Here is a 17,000-nt window from a genome sequence, read left to right as displayed (position 1 = left end):
CAGGTACCCCACCACCATGATCCCAACTGACAAAGGAGCAGCCTGTGCTCACTCTCTGACCCCTTCCTCATCAGGTTCTCTTTCTTCCCACCCTTATCTAGTAATGACCAGGCGGTCATTTTTATGTACAACTTTATGTGGGGCTCTGGTATGTCTATGATACAAAAATGTACAGCACTTGATCCCAAAGCCCTCAGAGCAGGAAGGGCATGGTGCCCGGGCCAGGCTTCTTATTGGGAAGTGTGGTCCTTGAGGTAGAGTCCAGGGGTGGGGTGGTGACCAGCACTCGTGGGGAGAGATTTCCTCCGGGAGAAATGCCAAAGGTCCTGAGTGTTCCTCACACCTCTCTGAAAAGAAAGGAGGTGGGTGTTAGGCAAAGTCAGATGTGGGGTGAAGAGTGAGGCTAAGTACCCTTCCTTGCCATGGCCCCTGCTCCAGTATTACCCTCCTTCTATACTCTGTCCCCACTGACATCTTTGGTACCCCTCTCACTCCATACTGGCTTCTCCACCCCCTCCCAAGCCACTTTCCCTTCAGCACTTACGATGTGGACAGGGGGGTGTCCAGCTGAATGATGTGGGGCCCACGCATTCTCCGCAGTTGGACCCGGGTCAGCTTCTGAGGCCTGTTGTTCCTCCGAGGCTCGGGGATGCCCTCAATCCTCTGGCTGGCCAGTTCTTCCCGGATCTCTCTGAGCATGTCCTCAGCCCGGAGAGGGCGAGGGGAGCGGGTGCAGTCAGGTCTCAGGAAGAGGGGCCCTTCTTCTTCATCCCCTGAGGACTCCCAGGGGCTTTCCCCAGCAGAGTCAGTGTGGGTTGGGGATGCGGGGAGCTGTCCCCGAAGTTGGGCCCTATGCAGCGTTTCTGCTACCACATTCCCATCTACTGAGGTCCGGTCTTCTTCTTCAGACCAGGTTGGTGGATCTCGCCTGGGAAGGCTGCTTCCTCTTCGGATACCGTCCCCTGGCAGTTCAGGGGCGCTTTGGCGTTGGGGGGCTTGGGGGTTGGGAGGTTGAGGGCGCAAAGGAACATCTCGGAGGTCCAGGGTGGAGAAGGTGAGACGAGGGTCACGCCGAAGGGCCTGTGGGCGTAGACGGCTCACAGAATGGGGCCCCTTGGGGGAGCCTGGGATCAGGGTCCCATAGCCAGAGTCTGAAGTATCATCTGCTACCAACAGAGGCTCTTCATCCACGTCTTCTGTCACCACCAGCTGGGGGATGACGGTTGAGAACTCTGGAGTCCTACAATTTATAGGAAGAGTAAATGGTCAGAGTCGGGTGCTGAGGGGTCAAGTTCAAGTCCAGGAATTTTCCCTTGATCTTCCTATCCAGAAACAGCCCCTCCTCCAAACTTACTTCGGTACCACCTTTACACTGCACGATTATTTTCTCATCTTGCTGGCTAGACTGTAAGCTCCTCTAAGGTATTTTAGCCACAGCAACTGGCCCAGGACCTTGTACCAAGCAGGTGCTCAGCTATCTGCTGAAGCGTTCCTGAGCTCCCCTGAGGCAATCCCCCAATGATGGATCTTTCTTCTCCTTAACCATGCTGCTGAACAGATGTGTTCCTGTGAACGAACCTCTCGCCCTCTCTGGGGATTTGGACTCACTGGATCCTTGCAGCTGCGACATTCTGCAAATCCCATACTGGCTCTCACTCTCCATCCCTGGCCTGGGGAGCCTGCTCCTCAAGGAGCTTGCATCTCTTGTGTCTGTTTCTGTCACCCTGGCAACTGTTGACTAGTGCCAACCTGTTCCACTCTAACCGGTAGCCTGGGTTCCTCTATTTCCAATGTCCCCAGAAGCTGTGTTGCCACTTCTCTGCTGCGTGGGTTCCTCTCCCCTCTCTCCCTGCCTGCAGCCCCCCTACTTTGAGAGACTTGTGGTCCCTGTGGGTCTTACCTCCCCTCTGCGCTGCTCTGAGAGTCCTCCGGGGAAGGTGAGGAGGGCCTGGTGCATGGGGCCTCCCGGTCCTGGTCCCGATAGAGAGCTAGGAGCTCCCTCTTCTGTTGGACATACTCCTCTGTCTTCAGCTTTTGCAGGGTGATCTGGGGTGGGCATACTTTCATTAAGAGCTCTCATTTATTGAGACTTGCTGTATGTCACCCATGTGCTAAGTGCTTTACATACATATTATTTCATTCAATCTTCACAGATTATGACTATATTATGAAGGCTATGAGGCAGATATTATTTGTTACTCCTACTTTACTAGGGAAAAATGGAGACTCGGTATAAGTAATTGCCAAGGTCATGGGGCAAAAGAGAGTGGGATGGCGCCAGGAATTGAACCCTCCAACTGGCTCTGGGGGTGGGTGAGGTGAACAGAAGACCCCCTTTCCTGCTTGTGCGGTTATTCCTGCTTCTTATGCCCCCTTGTTAAGCACTCTATCCAATCTCTTCCCTCCTTCAGGAAGCCCTCCCTGATATATGGTGATGGTGGTATAAGTGTTCTAAATGGTGGTGGGCCCTCAAATTACTCCTGCTCCTGCTGCCATGGTGGGCAGGGTCAGGCTTTGTCCTCTGCTGTCCTTCAGAGATGAAAGCAAGACCATCCCAAGAGGAATGGAGGAGGATACACTGTATTTTCTGTCTTCTTCCCTCAATATTTTCACACAGGTGCCCTCAGAACAAAATAGTGACATCTGAGAAGCACCTTATAGGGCACCTTCACATGCATGTGATCATTTGATACACACCATCACCCTGTAGGTTGGAAAGCATGGATATTAGCCCATTTTACAGATGAGAAAACAAGACTTAGAGAGACAAAGGGACTTGCTCAAGTCCCACGAGAAGAGAAGCAGAACTGGGACTGGGCCTTCTCTTTGAGTCCTGGTTCAGGAACTACATTGACTTTCAAGGGCAGCCTTAAAGGGCAGAGTTGCTAAAGGACATTTGCTTGGGGAGGGGGAGGGAAGGCAGCAGAACCCACAGACAGGCTGAAGGCACAGGCTGGTCAAAGGGAGGTCCTGGTGGCAGCTGCGGGCAGTGCTGGTATCAGTACTCACTGGTATGGCCATATCATTGTTAAAATATTGGAGTACTTCCATGCTGGTAAGCAAAGGGCTGCTGTCCAAGCCTCCTGCCTCCTTTCCCTAGGACTGGTAACCCCATCCTTCAAGATCCAGTGATAACATGTGGCACAGCAGGGGACCTCTAGCACACTCCCAAGCTCCCAAGATGCTCCACTCTAATTGGATGATGGCCATGCCATACTGGTGGTTAAATATTTTGATTATCTCTCCAGCTTAGGTATCTGAACCAGCAACTCTTGGACACCTGGACCTTCCCAAAGCCTCTCCAGAAACACGGGGGTAGCTGGTTCAGGACAATAGACATGTTGGAGAAATGGATGAACAGGGATAGGAAAATGACATCAGGTTTTTATTGCAAGTTTCCTTTCTCTGGCTCTCCAGTCCCTCAGTCCTGTGAGTGACAAAGCAGTGCAAAGATTCTTAGCAGTCTCATAAGACTAGTCAGTTGGCCAAAGCAAGGGATGATGGTACCTGGGTGCAGAGAACCAGCACAACAGGGCCAGGTCCTGTGACCTCCTCCCTCATCTCCAACGTGGGACGGAACAAGAAGCAAGGATGCTGGGTGGGGTTGTTCTTGGGGCCAGGGTGGAGTGGAGCAGCCTGCTTGTTGGGCTGAGATGACCTGCCCTTGGTTCCACATGACCCAAGTTCAATGGAGTGTTTGGGAAGTCCAGGATAGGATGGTGTGGGGAAGGAAAGAACTGGGAGGAAGGGGTGGGGTTCGTAAGGAACATCTAATACAAGTATCTCCATTAAACGTGCCCCTGGCAGTTGCCCCTGGCCCAACCCTAGGAAAAAGCAGGGAGGGAGGGGGACCTGAGGCATCAGGGAATGGGGCTGTTTGAAGTCCCCCCCAGACACCCCAAAGCTTCTCCAGCAACCCTGGGAGGATCTTCTCAGCTTGGGTAAGAGGAGAATCAAGTTGGGAAGGGAAGAGGAAATCGGTGCCTGAGCCAAAATGTGGCTCCTCTACAAAGCTGAGAAGAGGAAGGGAGGGCTCCCCCAGCATGATTCTTCTTTCTTTGCCCTGGTGGAAGACATAAGCCTTGAGAGGAAACACCTCTTCTCCCCACTGCCTCTGGGGTTGCTCCTAGATTCATCTGCTCCTCCCAAAGTTCCCCAAGTGGACTAACACAGATCTCTCAAAGTGCCCACGAACTCTGAGCAGCTGTGAGGCCTTTCCCTAGTCAGCACCTAGCCCCGCCCAGGCGCCACTGATCACCTCCTTCTAATGATAATTACAAACATTTATGGAGCGCCCATTAAGTGCTGGGCCTCGTGCCAAGCAGCAACAATAATTGTCCCATCTCTCCTACATGATTGTGCCCACTATCACTGCAATTCCCCAGATGGGGACTGGGCTTGGAGAGATGACATAACCCCTGCAAGAACACAGATAACAGGTGAGAACTGGGCTCTGGCTATTACCTTAGCAGCCTGCTTCAGCCTCCTGCCATTCATTTTTTGACCTCTGTCTCTGACAGCTTTTTCTGTTCCTGTCACTCGTTCCTTTTTCCTCTTCCCAGTCCCTAATCATGGGCATTTCCCAGGATTTAGTCTGTCTTCCCTAGAGAAGCTAATTTTTTTTTTTTTTTCCCTAAAAGTTTAAGCTGCCCTGGCTAGAGCTGCAGGGAATAAATCTACATCTACATTTTTGTGAGGGGGAGAAAGCAACAGTCCCACCCTTGGGTGGTTGCTCTATCAAGGGGACCAATAGATATTCCACTGCCTTTATCAGTTTACAAAGGCTGATAGCAGTAGAGAGCAGTTTTCTTTAAGAATTCAGCATGAAACAATAGCAGGACAAACTAATTTCAGTTTCAGTGTTCTTTGTTTTGCTAAGGAAGGCCAGGGAGCTTGTGCACTGCTTGGTTATGTATCAGAAGTGACCTCCTTTCCTCTGTTAGCCAGGAGTGAGACTGCCCGAGGTAAATTAGTTTGAATAAAATCCCAATAGTTTGTAGTGGTCCCTTGGGGGTTCTAAAGGGAGGCGGGAGGGGGGTGTCATTTTGGGACTGAGAACCAAAGGAAGAAGACAGAATTCTGACAGTGGGGTGGTGAAGGAAAGGGCCTCCTGTGAGGGCCCCCCACCTGGTGCCTTAGGGAACCCTGTGGCTTGTTTTAGGTATTCAAGGAAGTGGCAGTCCTACAGGGTCCTACAGGGTTGTAAGACACAAGATCTTGAGGTTCCGTCTTTAATTCTTATTTCATGCCTTTTTTTTAATGGCAAAATCCTCATATTTACTTTCTATTCTCCTAATTCATGGTTTTTAATACACTATTTAAACAGAGACTAAGTTCTGGATTTTCTTTTCTTAAATAAGCTCTCCACATTATGATATGATAGTATAGATAAGATTTCAGGAAGAATGCTTAAAATTATTTAAAGAGCAAGACTATTTTCACACATTTTCAAAAGTTCCAGAAGCCTTAACTACCTAATGTGCCAAGGACAAATCATTACTATCTATTCATTAAAGCAAGCCCTATGAGAACCACTAATTTGATTTTAACTGTAAAAATAATGAGGTTGCATTCTTTAGAAACAGTCTACATTAAGATTTCTTGCTTTGTTCAAAATGCCCTTTTTTTTGGTAATTGAAGTATAATTGACATAACATTATATCACCTTCAGGTGTGCAGTGTAATGATTCAACATTTGTATAATGAAATAATCACCTTGGTAAGTCTAGTTAACATCTGTCACCATACGTTTCACAAAAAAATTTTTTTTCTCTTGTGTTAACTAACAACTTTTAAGATCTACTCTCTTAGCAATTTTCATAGTTCATCCCTTGTCCCCACCTGAACCCCAGGGCTGTGTTCTATACTTCCCAGAGTCCCTAAGGTATGTCCACTTGCCTAGCCCCCACCGCATCACTTTCAAAGTGCTTCTGTTTAAAACTTACTACTGCTCTAGACCCACCCCTCCCAGGAAGCAACAACCAACCCAACAGGTTTCTCTCTTTGTATTGATTTCATTTCACACAGAGGGGGCTGCCAAAGCTGTCTTTCAAAGGGGAAATCATCCTTTGTCCTCCCTAATCTGTGACCTGCATTCGGGTGCATTTACCTAGAGCTGGTAGCATGCTGCCTTGCTTAATCAGAATGACTTCTTGGGGCGCCTGGGTGGCTCAATTGGTTAAGTGTCCAACTTCGGCTCAGGTCATGATCTCACGGTTCGTGGGTTTGAGCCCTGCCATCAGGCTCTGTGCTGACAGTGTGGAGCCTGGAGCCTGCTTCAGATTCTGTGTCTCCTTCTCTCTCTGCCCCTCCCCTGCTTGTGCTCTGTCTCTCCTTGTCTATCAAAAATAAATAAAAATGTAAAAAAAATATTTAAAAAAAGAATGATTTTTTGGGCTCCTCTCTATGAGGCAAGGACTGCCATTATTTATGTCCATTTTGCAGGTGAAGAAATGGAAACTCAGCGGACCACATAACTCACCTAAGGCCACCCAGCTAGGAAGAGGTAGAACTGGTGTCTGAACCTGGAGTTTCTTGCATTCAATATAGGTTTTTATTTATTTATTTATTTATTTTTAATTTTTTTAACGTTTATTTTTGAGACAGAGACAGAGCATGAACGGGGGAGGGGCAGAGAGAGAGGGAGACACAGAATCCGAAGCAGGCTCCAGGCTCTGAGCCATCAGCCCAGAGCCCGACGCGGGGCTCGAACTCATGGACCACGAGATCGTCACCTGAGCTGAAGTCGGATGCTTAACCGACTGAGCCACCCAGGTGCCCCTCAATATAGGTTTTTAATCACAGTCTCCCAAAGGCTTCTCTTCCTTCTCTAGCTCCTTTCTCTAACCTGCCCCCCTCCAACTTTTCCCCCTTTTTTGCAACATGTCCCTAAGAATATGACACTAAACCTCAATATTTCACACTCAAACTAGTACAGTAAATCTCCTGCCACCAATCTCTCTTGCCTCCAGCCCACCTATCACGCTGCCAGCTATCAATTCAAGATGAACACACTGATTTCACCGTGGCATTCCCTTGCTCAAGAATCTATGGTGGCTCTCTCTTGTCAACCCAATTCAATTCAACCTTGTCCCGTCTGCCCTCTTCTGTAGCTTTTGGGGTCCTGTAAAACCTGGCCTCTCCTCACTTGTTCACATAAACCCTTGGCTCAGACTTAGACAGATGTGGTCACTGTCCCCAAAATAATCCAACCCAGTTTCTCCCTTGATTCTTTTGTTCCTGGTCTTCCCTGTCCTTAAAAGGCCAATTCAAATCTTTACTTTTTGGCCATTCTGCTCCTATGGTGGGTTGAATAGAGGCTCCAGAAAGATATGTCTAGGTCCTCACCCCCAGAACCTGTAAATGTGACCTTACTTGGAAGAGGGGTCTTTGCAGATGTGTAAAGATCTTCAGTTAAGGATCTCAAGATGAGATTATCCTGGATTTAGGGTGTCTGTATAAGAGACAGGAAAGGGAGATTTGTACACAGAGACAGACCGAGAGGAAGGCCACATGAAGACAGAGGCAGAGACCGGAGTGAGGCAGTCATGAGCTAAGGAACACCAGAAGCTACCAGAAGCTGGAAGAGGCGACCAACATCTGGCCTCCAGAACGGTGAGACAATGTTTCTGTTGCTTTAAGCCATTAAGTTTATGGTAACTAGTACAGCTCCATTTGGATCTTTTGAATTCCTCTAGCTTTTATCGCATGAATCTGCCCTGTTAAACACCTTCTCTCGATCCTTGTCATCGATAGGACAAAGTTCAAGTTCCTTAGCATAGCACCCAGTAGTAGACATGAGCTGGTAGTACCTACCCCCTGGCCTCTCTGCCACTATGCCTGCTCTGTCCTGGTAATATCAACTATGAGGCCAGTGGTTTTCTCAACACACACACAGTTTCATGTTTCCCACATTTGCACAATCTGCTTCTCCATCTGGAATAACTTTCCTTCCCATCCTTGTTCTCCTCACGAACTCCTAGATATCCCCCCAAACAGGGCTCAGACAATAGCCTCTCTGTGAAAGTATCTCAGCAGACCTCCCTCTGCAATGTCCCCTTTCCCAACCAACACACCAGACAGAATGAATTACTCCCTTCTTGGTCATAGTTCCATTCTGTGCTTTCTATTATCTGTACATTAATATAATTTGTACACTAATGGAACATAGTTCCATTCTATGTTTCCATTATTTGTACACTAATTTGTCCAGCTAGGCTGCAGTACATATTCCGGGGGTGGGGGTGGGGGTGGGGAGTGGTGTTTTATTCTTTTCTGATTCCCTAGCACCCAGCAAGTGCTCCGTTAATGTTGAACGGAAGATGAAGTTCAGAAGATCGTGGTTTCAGGGTACAAAAGCCTTTAGGGGATGCTGTCTTGGGCTCTCCCAGTGACTGGCACAGTAGCTGGCCAAAGGCTTTCTTTCATGCTCTTGTCAAGGCTGTGTCTCCCTCCTGAGGGCCCGAACCAGACTGAACCTGCATCCACCTCAGCCTCTTTCTCTTCCTCCCTCCCTCTTGTGTTCCCTTTTCTGACCTCCGAGGGCCCCTCCCCGCTCTCTACTCCTGGCTTTCACATACCTGGGCCTCCTGGGTCTTCTCTAGCCACCGGGCACGGTCTGCAGCATTGGGACAGTGCACAACGAGGGCACTGGAGACGCACTGGAATTCAGTGAGATGGATCACCAGGAAGCTGTCTGGGTAGAGGAGGTGAAGGTCTGCTCAAGGGCTAGACCATATTTGATCCCCATCCTGACTGCTCCTTCCCCTTGCCAAGAGGAAAGGAGAAGGAAAGTGTCCCCTCAGGAGAGACATACTAGGGTCTCGGAGTGGTCGGCACACAAGCTTCTCCAGCATGAGTGGGGGACGGATAACCTTGGCTTTGTCTGCCTTGCGTTGGGGCTTGGTCACCAGCAGCACATCAGAGAAGAGGAACAGGTGCACATCCAGCTGGGAGGCAGGTGTCAGAGAGAGACAAGGGTCAGCTGGAGCAGGGGAAGGGTGGCACATGGACTGGGGCTCCTGCATGGTGTGCGTGCATGGGTGCACATGTGCACAAGGGACAGAACTGTGGAACGCTAGAGCTGGAAGGGGTGTCACTTTGGTCCCATCTCTTGTCTTACAGGCTGATTCAGGGGCATACAGACAAGCAGAGCTTAGCCACAGCACGTCCCCTTCTCAACACACACAGACACACAAACATCTCTTTGCCCAATTCCAGCTTTTCTGACTCTTATCCTGTGTCCTGGCACCCCTCCCTTCTCTTCAGTCTACCTGCCGTCTTCTCCAGTCTTCCCCGTAGCCCCTCACCTTCCCTTCTCGCCCCTCCTTCACTCGCACGGGTCCCTCCAGCAGCAGCTGCCTGGTGTGCTCGGGAGCGACCCCCAGCACGGGCGACATCAGGTCCAGGGTGCAGAATGGACGCAGGTTCTGAGGGACACAGCGCGGAGAGGATCACTGCCTCCCCCCCCCCCCTCCCAGCCACCATGGGTCTTTGTTCTATCACCAGCACCTTCTCCCCTCATCCTCGCCTTCTTGGAGGGAGAGGAAGCAGCCAGTAATTCCTTTTCACTCTTTAGAACTCTGACCCTCAGCCCCTCCTCATGGTGAAGGAATGGTGGGCACGGGCCCTCTGTGCCACCTCTGCCCCTTAGCCTCCAGGCCTCTGCTTCATCTTTTTTCCCAGGGACCTTGTTTTGCTGAGCCCCCTTCCCCCTGCCCTCCCTCACCTTCTCCACCTCCTCACTGGATGGCTCCAGCACTTCGTAGGGCCCAATGCGTTGGGCTGCAGCCACCAAGCTCTCCTGCTCTTCCCCTTGGCGCACCTGTTTATTGACGTATCGCAGGAATGACTCCACAGCGGCAATCTAGGTGACGGGCAGGATGTGGAAGAAGGAACAGCTCACCTCCTTACCCCGTACATCTCACCCCACCAAAGACAACCCAGGCGGCCAGTCGGTGCCACACTGGCACGTACATATGAGGAAAGAGACCCTTAAGAGCCTTAAGAGTTCCTGGAAATCAGTTCCCACACACCAGCCCCCAGCACCCAAGGCACGGCCCTGCCAGGCCACATACCATGGCGCTCAGGCCCTCCCGGGCACGTGCCTCAGGGCTCCTCTTAAGCACAGCCTGGAGCAGCAGTGGGTACTTGGTGATGCGCTGGTGGGGCTTGATGAGCAGGTCACCCAGCATCTGCCTCCCCGAGCGCTTGTGCTTCTCACACCACTGCCAGCAGAAGAGGGCAGGGGGTCAGGAGTCTGAAGGCCCCATGCTGCCCTATTCTAGCGCCGGACTCAGCTTTGGACCCAGCTGGAGATGCTGGATGATCTGGTTGTTTCAGGTCCCCCCCGGCCCCCTTCCCAGGCGCCCTCTCTCCCACCTGCACAAAGGAATGGAAGAGAGGATTGTTGTCTTGCTGTTCCCGGGCGTAAGCCATGGTCTGCTTCACTTGTAGGCAGTATTGGACATAGGGCTGGAACCGCTGGCTGAACTGAGGGGACAGATAGGGGCAGGCAGGGGGAAGGTCATGAAATACAGGCTCCAGCTGCAGAACACGGGGAGCACGGAGGAGAGAGCCTCCCACCGACCCTTAGTCCAGTTGGTGCCAATCCCTACCGTCCATGACGCTCTCCCCCATGACTGCCAGCCCCTCCCTCTGGGTTCCAGGGAGAAACTGAGATGCCAGGAGGCTGACCCATGGCCACTCTCTGAGCTCCCATGCACAGCCCCTACTGTACCCTGCTTCTCTGGACGGACTCTCCTGTCATCAATAATTCAGCTGGAATGTTTTTAGGACACAGCAGGTCTCGTTTCACACAGAGGTGGGTAGTGACCTGAGGCTTGCCCAGAAGCCCTATTCCTATGGAAGGGGGTACCAATGGCTCCCAGGAGACTGTCTCCCCACCTCTGTCCCCTATTCTGGCTCTGCAAGGCCCACATTTTCTTGATTGGGTAACACCGTGGAAGAAAGTCCGACCCCAGGCCCCTTGCTTTCTTTCTTTCTTTTTTTTTTTTTTTAATTTTTTTAATGTTTTATTTATTCTTGAAAGAGAGACAGAGCATGAGTGAGGGAGGGGCACAGCAAGAGAAGGACACAGAATCTGAAGCAGACTCCAGGCTCTGAGCTGTCAGCACAGAGCCCGACATGGGGCTCAAACTCACAAGCTGTGAGATCATGACCTGAGCCGAAGTCGGACGCACAACCGACTGAGCCACCCAGGTGCCCCAGGGCTCTTGCTTTCTTATTACATTTCTCCATGCTCTGGGTGCCCTGTGGCCTTTTACACCCCCTTGCCCCACCTCCCCACCCCCCAGCCAGTTGCCCAGGGGATGCCTTGCTTCGGCCCCATTCTTCTCGCAGCTGTTTGTCAGAGGCTTTCTGGCCAAGAAGTAAGATTGTATAGTTAAGAGATTCATTGGAACCCTTCTCTGAGATAGCTGCATTTCATTTCAAAAGAGTCACCAAAAGACCAAAGAACTTTTGGGACAGAGGTCGTATCGGTGGAATGAAGGGCAGGAGGTGAGGTGATATTCTGGGGGTGGGGGTGTGCCCTCAGACTCCCCCAACTCCCAGAAGGGTTTGAGTGGCACAGGCTGATCCTGCAGACAGGATCTCTCTGGGCTCTCCCAGGCCCGCCCCAGCCACACGTGGCCCTTCGCCATGCCTCACCGTCAAGAAGCCGTCTTGTAGACTGACAGGGTCCAGAGGCTGGCCTGAGGCTCGAGCCTCCCCCAGGGTGGGCCCCAGCACCTCCTCCCAAAATCTCTTGTGGACTCGAATCAGGCTGGGGACATTTCCAAACAGGGTCTCAGCTGATACCTGGAGGAGGGAGCAGAGCTTAGCCACAAGCCTTGGCAGGTCACTGTCAGGCAGCACTGGCCGTGGACAGGCAAGGAACCATAAGCTTGGATGAAACTTGCGGGGGAGCTGAGAGATGGAAGGGGCTGGAGTTTTCCCTTCTATTTCTCTGGCACATTGGCGCAGCTGTGCTGAGCACCGGAAAAGAGCAGAGGCCAGCCTGCTTGGGGTCGAGAGCAGGAAGGGGACCAGGGAGGGCAGAGGGTGTCCTAGAAAACAGAGAATTTGGACAGCAGCCTGTGGGGCTCTCTGCAAGCCCACTCCCACTCTGTGGGCTCAGGGCTTGGGGTGTGGAGGGTCCTCCAGAGTACCCACTCACCTCGGTCAGGAGCCCCACTCGCTGCAAGTTCAGCAGACCGGCGGCCAGGAGCTGGATGCAGGGAAAGATGAGGGTCTCAGTACCTGACCTCTACCTTTGGGACCCCAGCCTAGTCCTCTGAAGTGTCTCTACCTCCAGATTTACCACTGCTAACCTTCTTCCTAAGATCCCGGGGAGGTCTCCAATGGGGGGGATCTCTCAGCTGCCTGTCCCCCACCCCTACGTTCCTCCCACCCCTTGCCATGGTCCTCCCTTCTTGGCCTGGGGAAATGGGGAACAATGCAAGGGAGATGGGTAAGTGGCTGAGGTGAGGGCCTGGGCTGGAGCTGGGGGCAGCTCACGTCAGTCATGATCTTGAGCTTCCGCACATAGATCAGCTCGGTGGTCAGCAGCTCCCACAGTGCTTCCTGTTGGTGGCAAAGCTCCCGGCTCATCTCCTGGGGTAGGGACAGTGCTGGCTCAGTTGGTGGAATAATGACAAGAACAGCAGCTGTCATCTGTTCAATGCTACTAGATCTACTTCATAGATGACCTTTTAATCCTCAAGTGTGTAGATGATGTTATCCCCATTTGACAGATGAACCAACTGAGGCTGAGAGAGGTTTACAGTCTCGAGCAAGGTCTCACTAGTCAGTGGCAGAACCAGGAGTTGAACCCAGAACAAGATGTGTCCAAATGCTTTCCCTACGTGACCCCACTTCCCAAGGCCTTTCTCTCTTCCAGGGCAGAGGGGAGGTGTATGTGTGCGTCTGTGACACCACAGGGACCAACACTGTGTTCCAGGCCTACCTTGTGCCCAGGCACCAGCTCCTTCCAGGACTTCTCAATGACCAGGCAACTGTCAGTGCCCTCTCCTATCTCCCAGTGCTGACGGTCCTCAGGGGGCAGGCGGGGCATCCCAAACATGCTGAATGTATGCAGCCTCATCTCCAGTTGTTGGGCCTTGGGGACTTCCTGGGAGAGCCAAGAAGGGGACCAGTCCTGGCCATGTCCTGTGCACCCAGACCCCTGGTCTGGGGAGGGCTGCATGTGCGTGTGTGTGTGCGTGTGTGTGTGTGTCTGAGAATGGGAGGTAGCAAGCAGCACTGTCTGTGAGTGGGGACACGGAGGCCTGGGGGACAGGGGTTGACCCCGGCAGGGATTACAGGTGAAAGGGCATCGCTGAAACACGGATGGAGATGTACCTTAGTCTCCAGAAAGGTGCCTGACAGAGGAGTCTGACCTAGGCTCTTTGACCAGAAAGATACTTTGTAGGGCCCTTCTGAGGCAGAACCCTTTAGAGGGACCTTTGGGTGGAGACCAGACAGGACTAGAGAACCAGTGGTCTCAGGCAACATTTTGACATTTGCCTCTAAAATGAACATTTTTATGAGGCAGCATGGTTTGGAGATGCATCCTTGAGAGGGTCTCTGGACAGAACCGGATCCAGCTTCTTGGAGGAGCTGGCCATGCTTTTGGCCCTGACCATCTGTGGAGGACACTATGGCTTGGCTATGAGCATGGGAATGGGAGAAGAGGGGCCCCTCACCTTGAGTTTGGGGGAGTGTGGTGGGCCAGCCCCCAAATGGCCTCCATGCCTTTTCTCATGCTCTGGCTCTCGCAACTTCAGGGGAGACAGGCCTCGGACCTGGCCGGAACCCTTGGCAAAGGGGACGTAGTCTTGGAAGCGTCGGCGACTGGGATCCTGGAGGAGGAGGAGTAGGGTAAGTTCTTAGAGGGGCCTCCCTTTTCCCAGAAGTCCCAGAGTGGTAGTGGGGGCTTGACTCCAGACGGTGTCCCTCACCGCTGCAGGCAGGGCGGGCTCACCTCTCCCCTCAAACCAGTTTGATGTGAGCCACTCCCGCCCTGAGTCACAGCACCTGCTGCCAGGGAGGCCAAGTGGAGCTGGGCAGGGGCATGCCAGCTTGGCTCCCCTAGTGGGCCCAGGGGCACAAGTGGGGGGCCTACTGTAGAGCAGGCACACAGGCACCTACACGCCTGGGCTCTAGTGTGTGTGTCCCCCAGCATCTGCCCACTCACAGGCGTGCTTCCTGTACCATGGGCTTGCGTTGCACAGTGCATTCTGGGTCCCTCGCAGCTTCCCTCACATGTGGGGATGAGGGAGCACGCATGTGCGGCCTCCCCCCTCCCCCCCCCCTCCAGGGGCATGCAGCCTGTGTCCTTTCCAGTTGGGAGTGGCTGCCCTTCTACATGAGAGATTGAGACCAAACGCCGGCCACACACGTCCTCCTCCCCCCCCCCCCCCCCCCCCCCCCCGGGGCAGGCCTGGTCACATTCCTTGATCTGCCTGTGGCCTGACTAACACTGCGTACTTCCTAGTCTCCCTTCCTGCCCTCAGCCTGGGAGAGTCCCTAGCCGTCCTCCTTGTCTCCCAGGGCAAAATCCTCTTCCAGTAAGACAGGGGATACCCCAGCTGGAAGCAGAACTGTTCTCAAGGTGACGGGGTAGCTTGGAGGCTGAGGGAAACACTGCTTGGCCTCCACACCCCTTTTCTTGGTCAGCATTTGAGGCAGGCCAGGAGGGCGGAGCAGTGGTGAAGCCCAGGCAGGCCTCCGCACCCCTCCCGCTTGCAGAGTAGGGACATCCAGAACCTTTGCTCTTCCTTCAGTGCTGACTCAGAGGGAGCAGGTCTCAGGGAGCCCACAGGCTCCTCCCAGGTAGAGGCGGGAGTCTGGGAGGTACCAACCCCAAGGGTTGATACATGCCACTCTCTACCGCCCCCCACCCCTCACCTCCATGCCTCAGACCTGTCTAACAGCACCTCTTCTGAGGACCTGGCTTCTCCTGGCTCTCTGCCTCACCTGCCGCATCTGCCTGGGATGGGTGTGGAGTCCTGGGAGTCTGGCCCAACCCTGCCCTCCTCTCCCTCACAAGCCAGGAAAGAAGGTAGGGGTGAGGGACAGGAATAGAGCAGCCCATGAACCTGCAAGAGAGACCTGAAAGCCTTGGTATCCTCCCTCTGCCCCACCCAGGTCACTTTGGGGGCAGCCTGGACTCACCAGCACAGGCCCTCCTCGGGGATAGAGACTGCCAGCAGGATTCTGGGTGGTGGCCCGATGCCGGCCCCCATAAGTCTCAATGCGGGAGGCCACAAGTCCTTGGAGGGGACCATCATCTGGAAGAGCAAAGGTCTGCATCTTTTCTCTCCTGGGTCACCTCGGAAGGGTCATAGCTTCAATGTCCAGGAGAAAAGGGTCCCCTGAGGCTGCACAGAGAAAATAGAGAAATGAAAGGGCCAGCCTTGATCAGTGGGTGGCTCCAGGTTGGAGACCAAGGGACAGAAGAAGGAAAGATGATGGAGTGGGGGAGGAAGGAACAAGAGCTTGTCACTTATTGTGGGGGCATAACTGCCTATCTGTGACACGGTGGAGTTGGGTAGGACCCCACATGCTGGGTGGAAGCCCCCTTGAAGCTATGCCTCCTTCCTCACGTGTATGCACATTTGGGGTACAGGCTCCCTCGTCTGCCTCAAAGGATGCTTGTAGTCCTGAGTAGCTGGGAGCAAGAGCCATAGGCAGGTCCCCAGGCTTCCTGGATGCCCCCTTCCAGTGGGGGTATTTCTTTTGCACCTAGCCACCCACCCCCAGCCCAGGGAAGAGCTGCAGGGAGAACACGGGGTGGGGGGCACTGGACACTGAACCACCTGCCTACTGTTTTTGTACAGCCCGAAAGCTAAGAATGCTTTTCACGTGTTTGAATGGTCGGGAAGAAAAATCAAAAGAAGAATAATATTCCAGGACACATGAAAAGTGTACAAAACTCAAATCTCAAGGTCCCTAAGTAAAGTTTTAGTGGAACACAGCCACATTTACTCCCTTCCAACTGTCTACCACTGCTTTATTGCTAGTTGTGACAGAGAGAGTTCCTATAGGCTTCAAGTCTGAAATACTTACTCTCTGGCCCTTTATTCAAAGTTTGCCTACCCCTGACTGGACCCTCCTGGCAGACAGGGAGGTGAGGGAAGACAGCTAGCAGGCCGCTGGGCTTACAGACAGAGGCAAGGGCAGGAGGGTATGTTTGGTGCTCCCCAACCTCTGGGAACACCTCCAGAGAGCCGAGCCCGGAGCCAGGTGGGGGGATCCATCTCTTCCCCGTAAACCTGGATAGAGGACCTACCCTTTGAGTGGGCAGGGCCTGGAAGGCAGAGGCCTTCTAGGTAGCTGCTTGTGCCCCTCCAGATGGGCCTGAGGCCCCTGCTCAGCTCCTTACTTTTCTCCGGTTTATGAGCAAGGGAGGAAAACGTTCATTGTCCCCCAGGTCCCCTCCCAACAATCATCTCTTCAAGGGCTGCCTGTCTCTCTCTCTCTCTCCCTCTTCCTACCCCCGGACCTTTTCGAGATCTGACGTGGGCTTCCCTTCCCTTCTCGCCCCCGCGCCGCCAGCCTCGGCCCCCCCCCCCCCCGCCCCCAGACCGTCCCGCCCCCGTCCGTCCGGCTCGCAGCCGCTCACCTGTGCCCGCAGGTGTCCCGGCGCCCGCCGCCCGCGCCGCCGGCCCCCCGCCCGCGGGGCTCCCGGTCGCCGACGGCTGCTCCGGCAATGCCAGCCCCGCAGCCAGGCCTGGGTCTGGGACCGAGCGGCCCGCGGGACCCGGGCAGCACAGGGCCGGGCCGGGAGGGAAGGTGGAGGGAGAGGGGCGGGGACGCGGGCTGGCACCGCCCTCTCACCGCGGGCTCCGGACCGGCTGTGCCGCGAGGGCACCCGTGGGGCCCCGGGGACAGAGGGTGTCGTGCCAGGGACGCAGCCACCTCTCCCCGGGCCAGGAGAGCTCACTGCGCAGCCCCCCCTCCCCTCCCTCCTTCGCACCCGAACTCACCAGCTACCC

At 53.7% G+C, this 17,000-nt stretch overlaps 1 protein-coding gene across 1 annotated transcript; it reads right to left on the bottom strand.

The window, feature by feature from the left end:
- Positions 1–2: 2 nt before the first annotated feature.
- On the bottom strand, positions 3–16,642 carry PLEKHG6 (pleckstrin homology and RhoGEF domain containing G6). The gene is made up of 16 exons (XM_042991637.1): positions 16,628–16,642; positions 15,178–15,383; positions 13,707–13,862; positions 12,968–13,132; positions 12,520–12,615; positions 12,179–12,229; positions 11,671–11,820; positions 10,381–10,491; positions 10,077–10,226; positions 9,728–9,865; positions 9,309–9,428; positions 8,816–8,948; positions 8,580–8,695; positions 1,901–2,046; positions 545–1,240; positions 3–347 (listed from the first exon to the last, which is right to left on the bottom strand). The coding sequence occupies exons 2-16, from the start codon at positions 15,313–15,315 to the stop codon at positions 338–340; spliced, it is 2,376 nt and encodes a 791-aa protein (XP_042847571.1). The 5' UTR covers positions 15,316–15,383; positions 16,628–16,642; the 3' UTR covers positions 3–337.
- Between the last annotated feature and the right edge of the window lie 358 nt (positions 16,643–17,000).

The sequence above is a fragment of the Panthera tigris genome, chromosome B4 (genome assembly GCF_018350195.1).
Source record: "Panthera tigris isolate Pti1 chromosome B4, P.tigris_Pti1_mat1.1, whole genome shotgun sequence".
NCBI lineage: Eukaryota > Metazoa > Chordata > Mammalia > Carnivora > Felidae > Panthera > Panthera tigris.
Note: the sequence above shows the minus strand (reverse complement) of the source record. Positions and strands in the feature narration are given on the sequence as shown.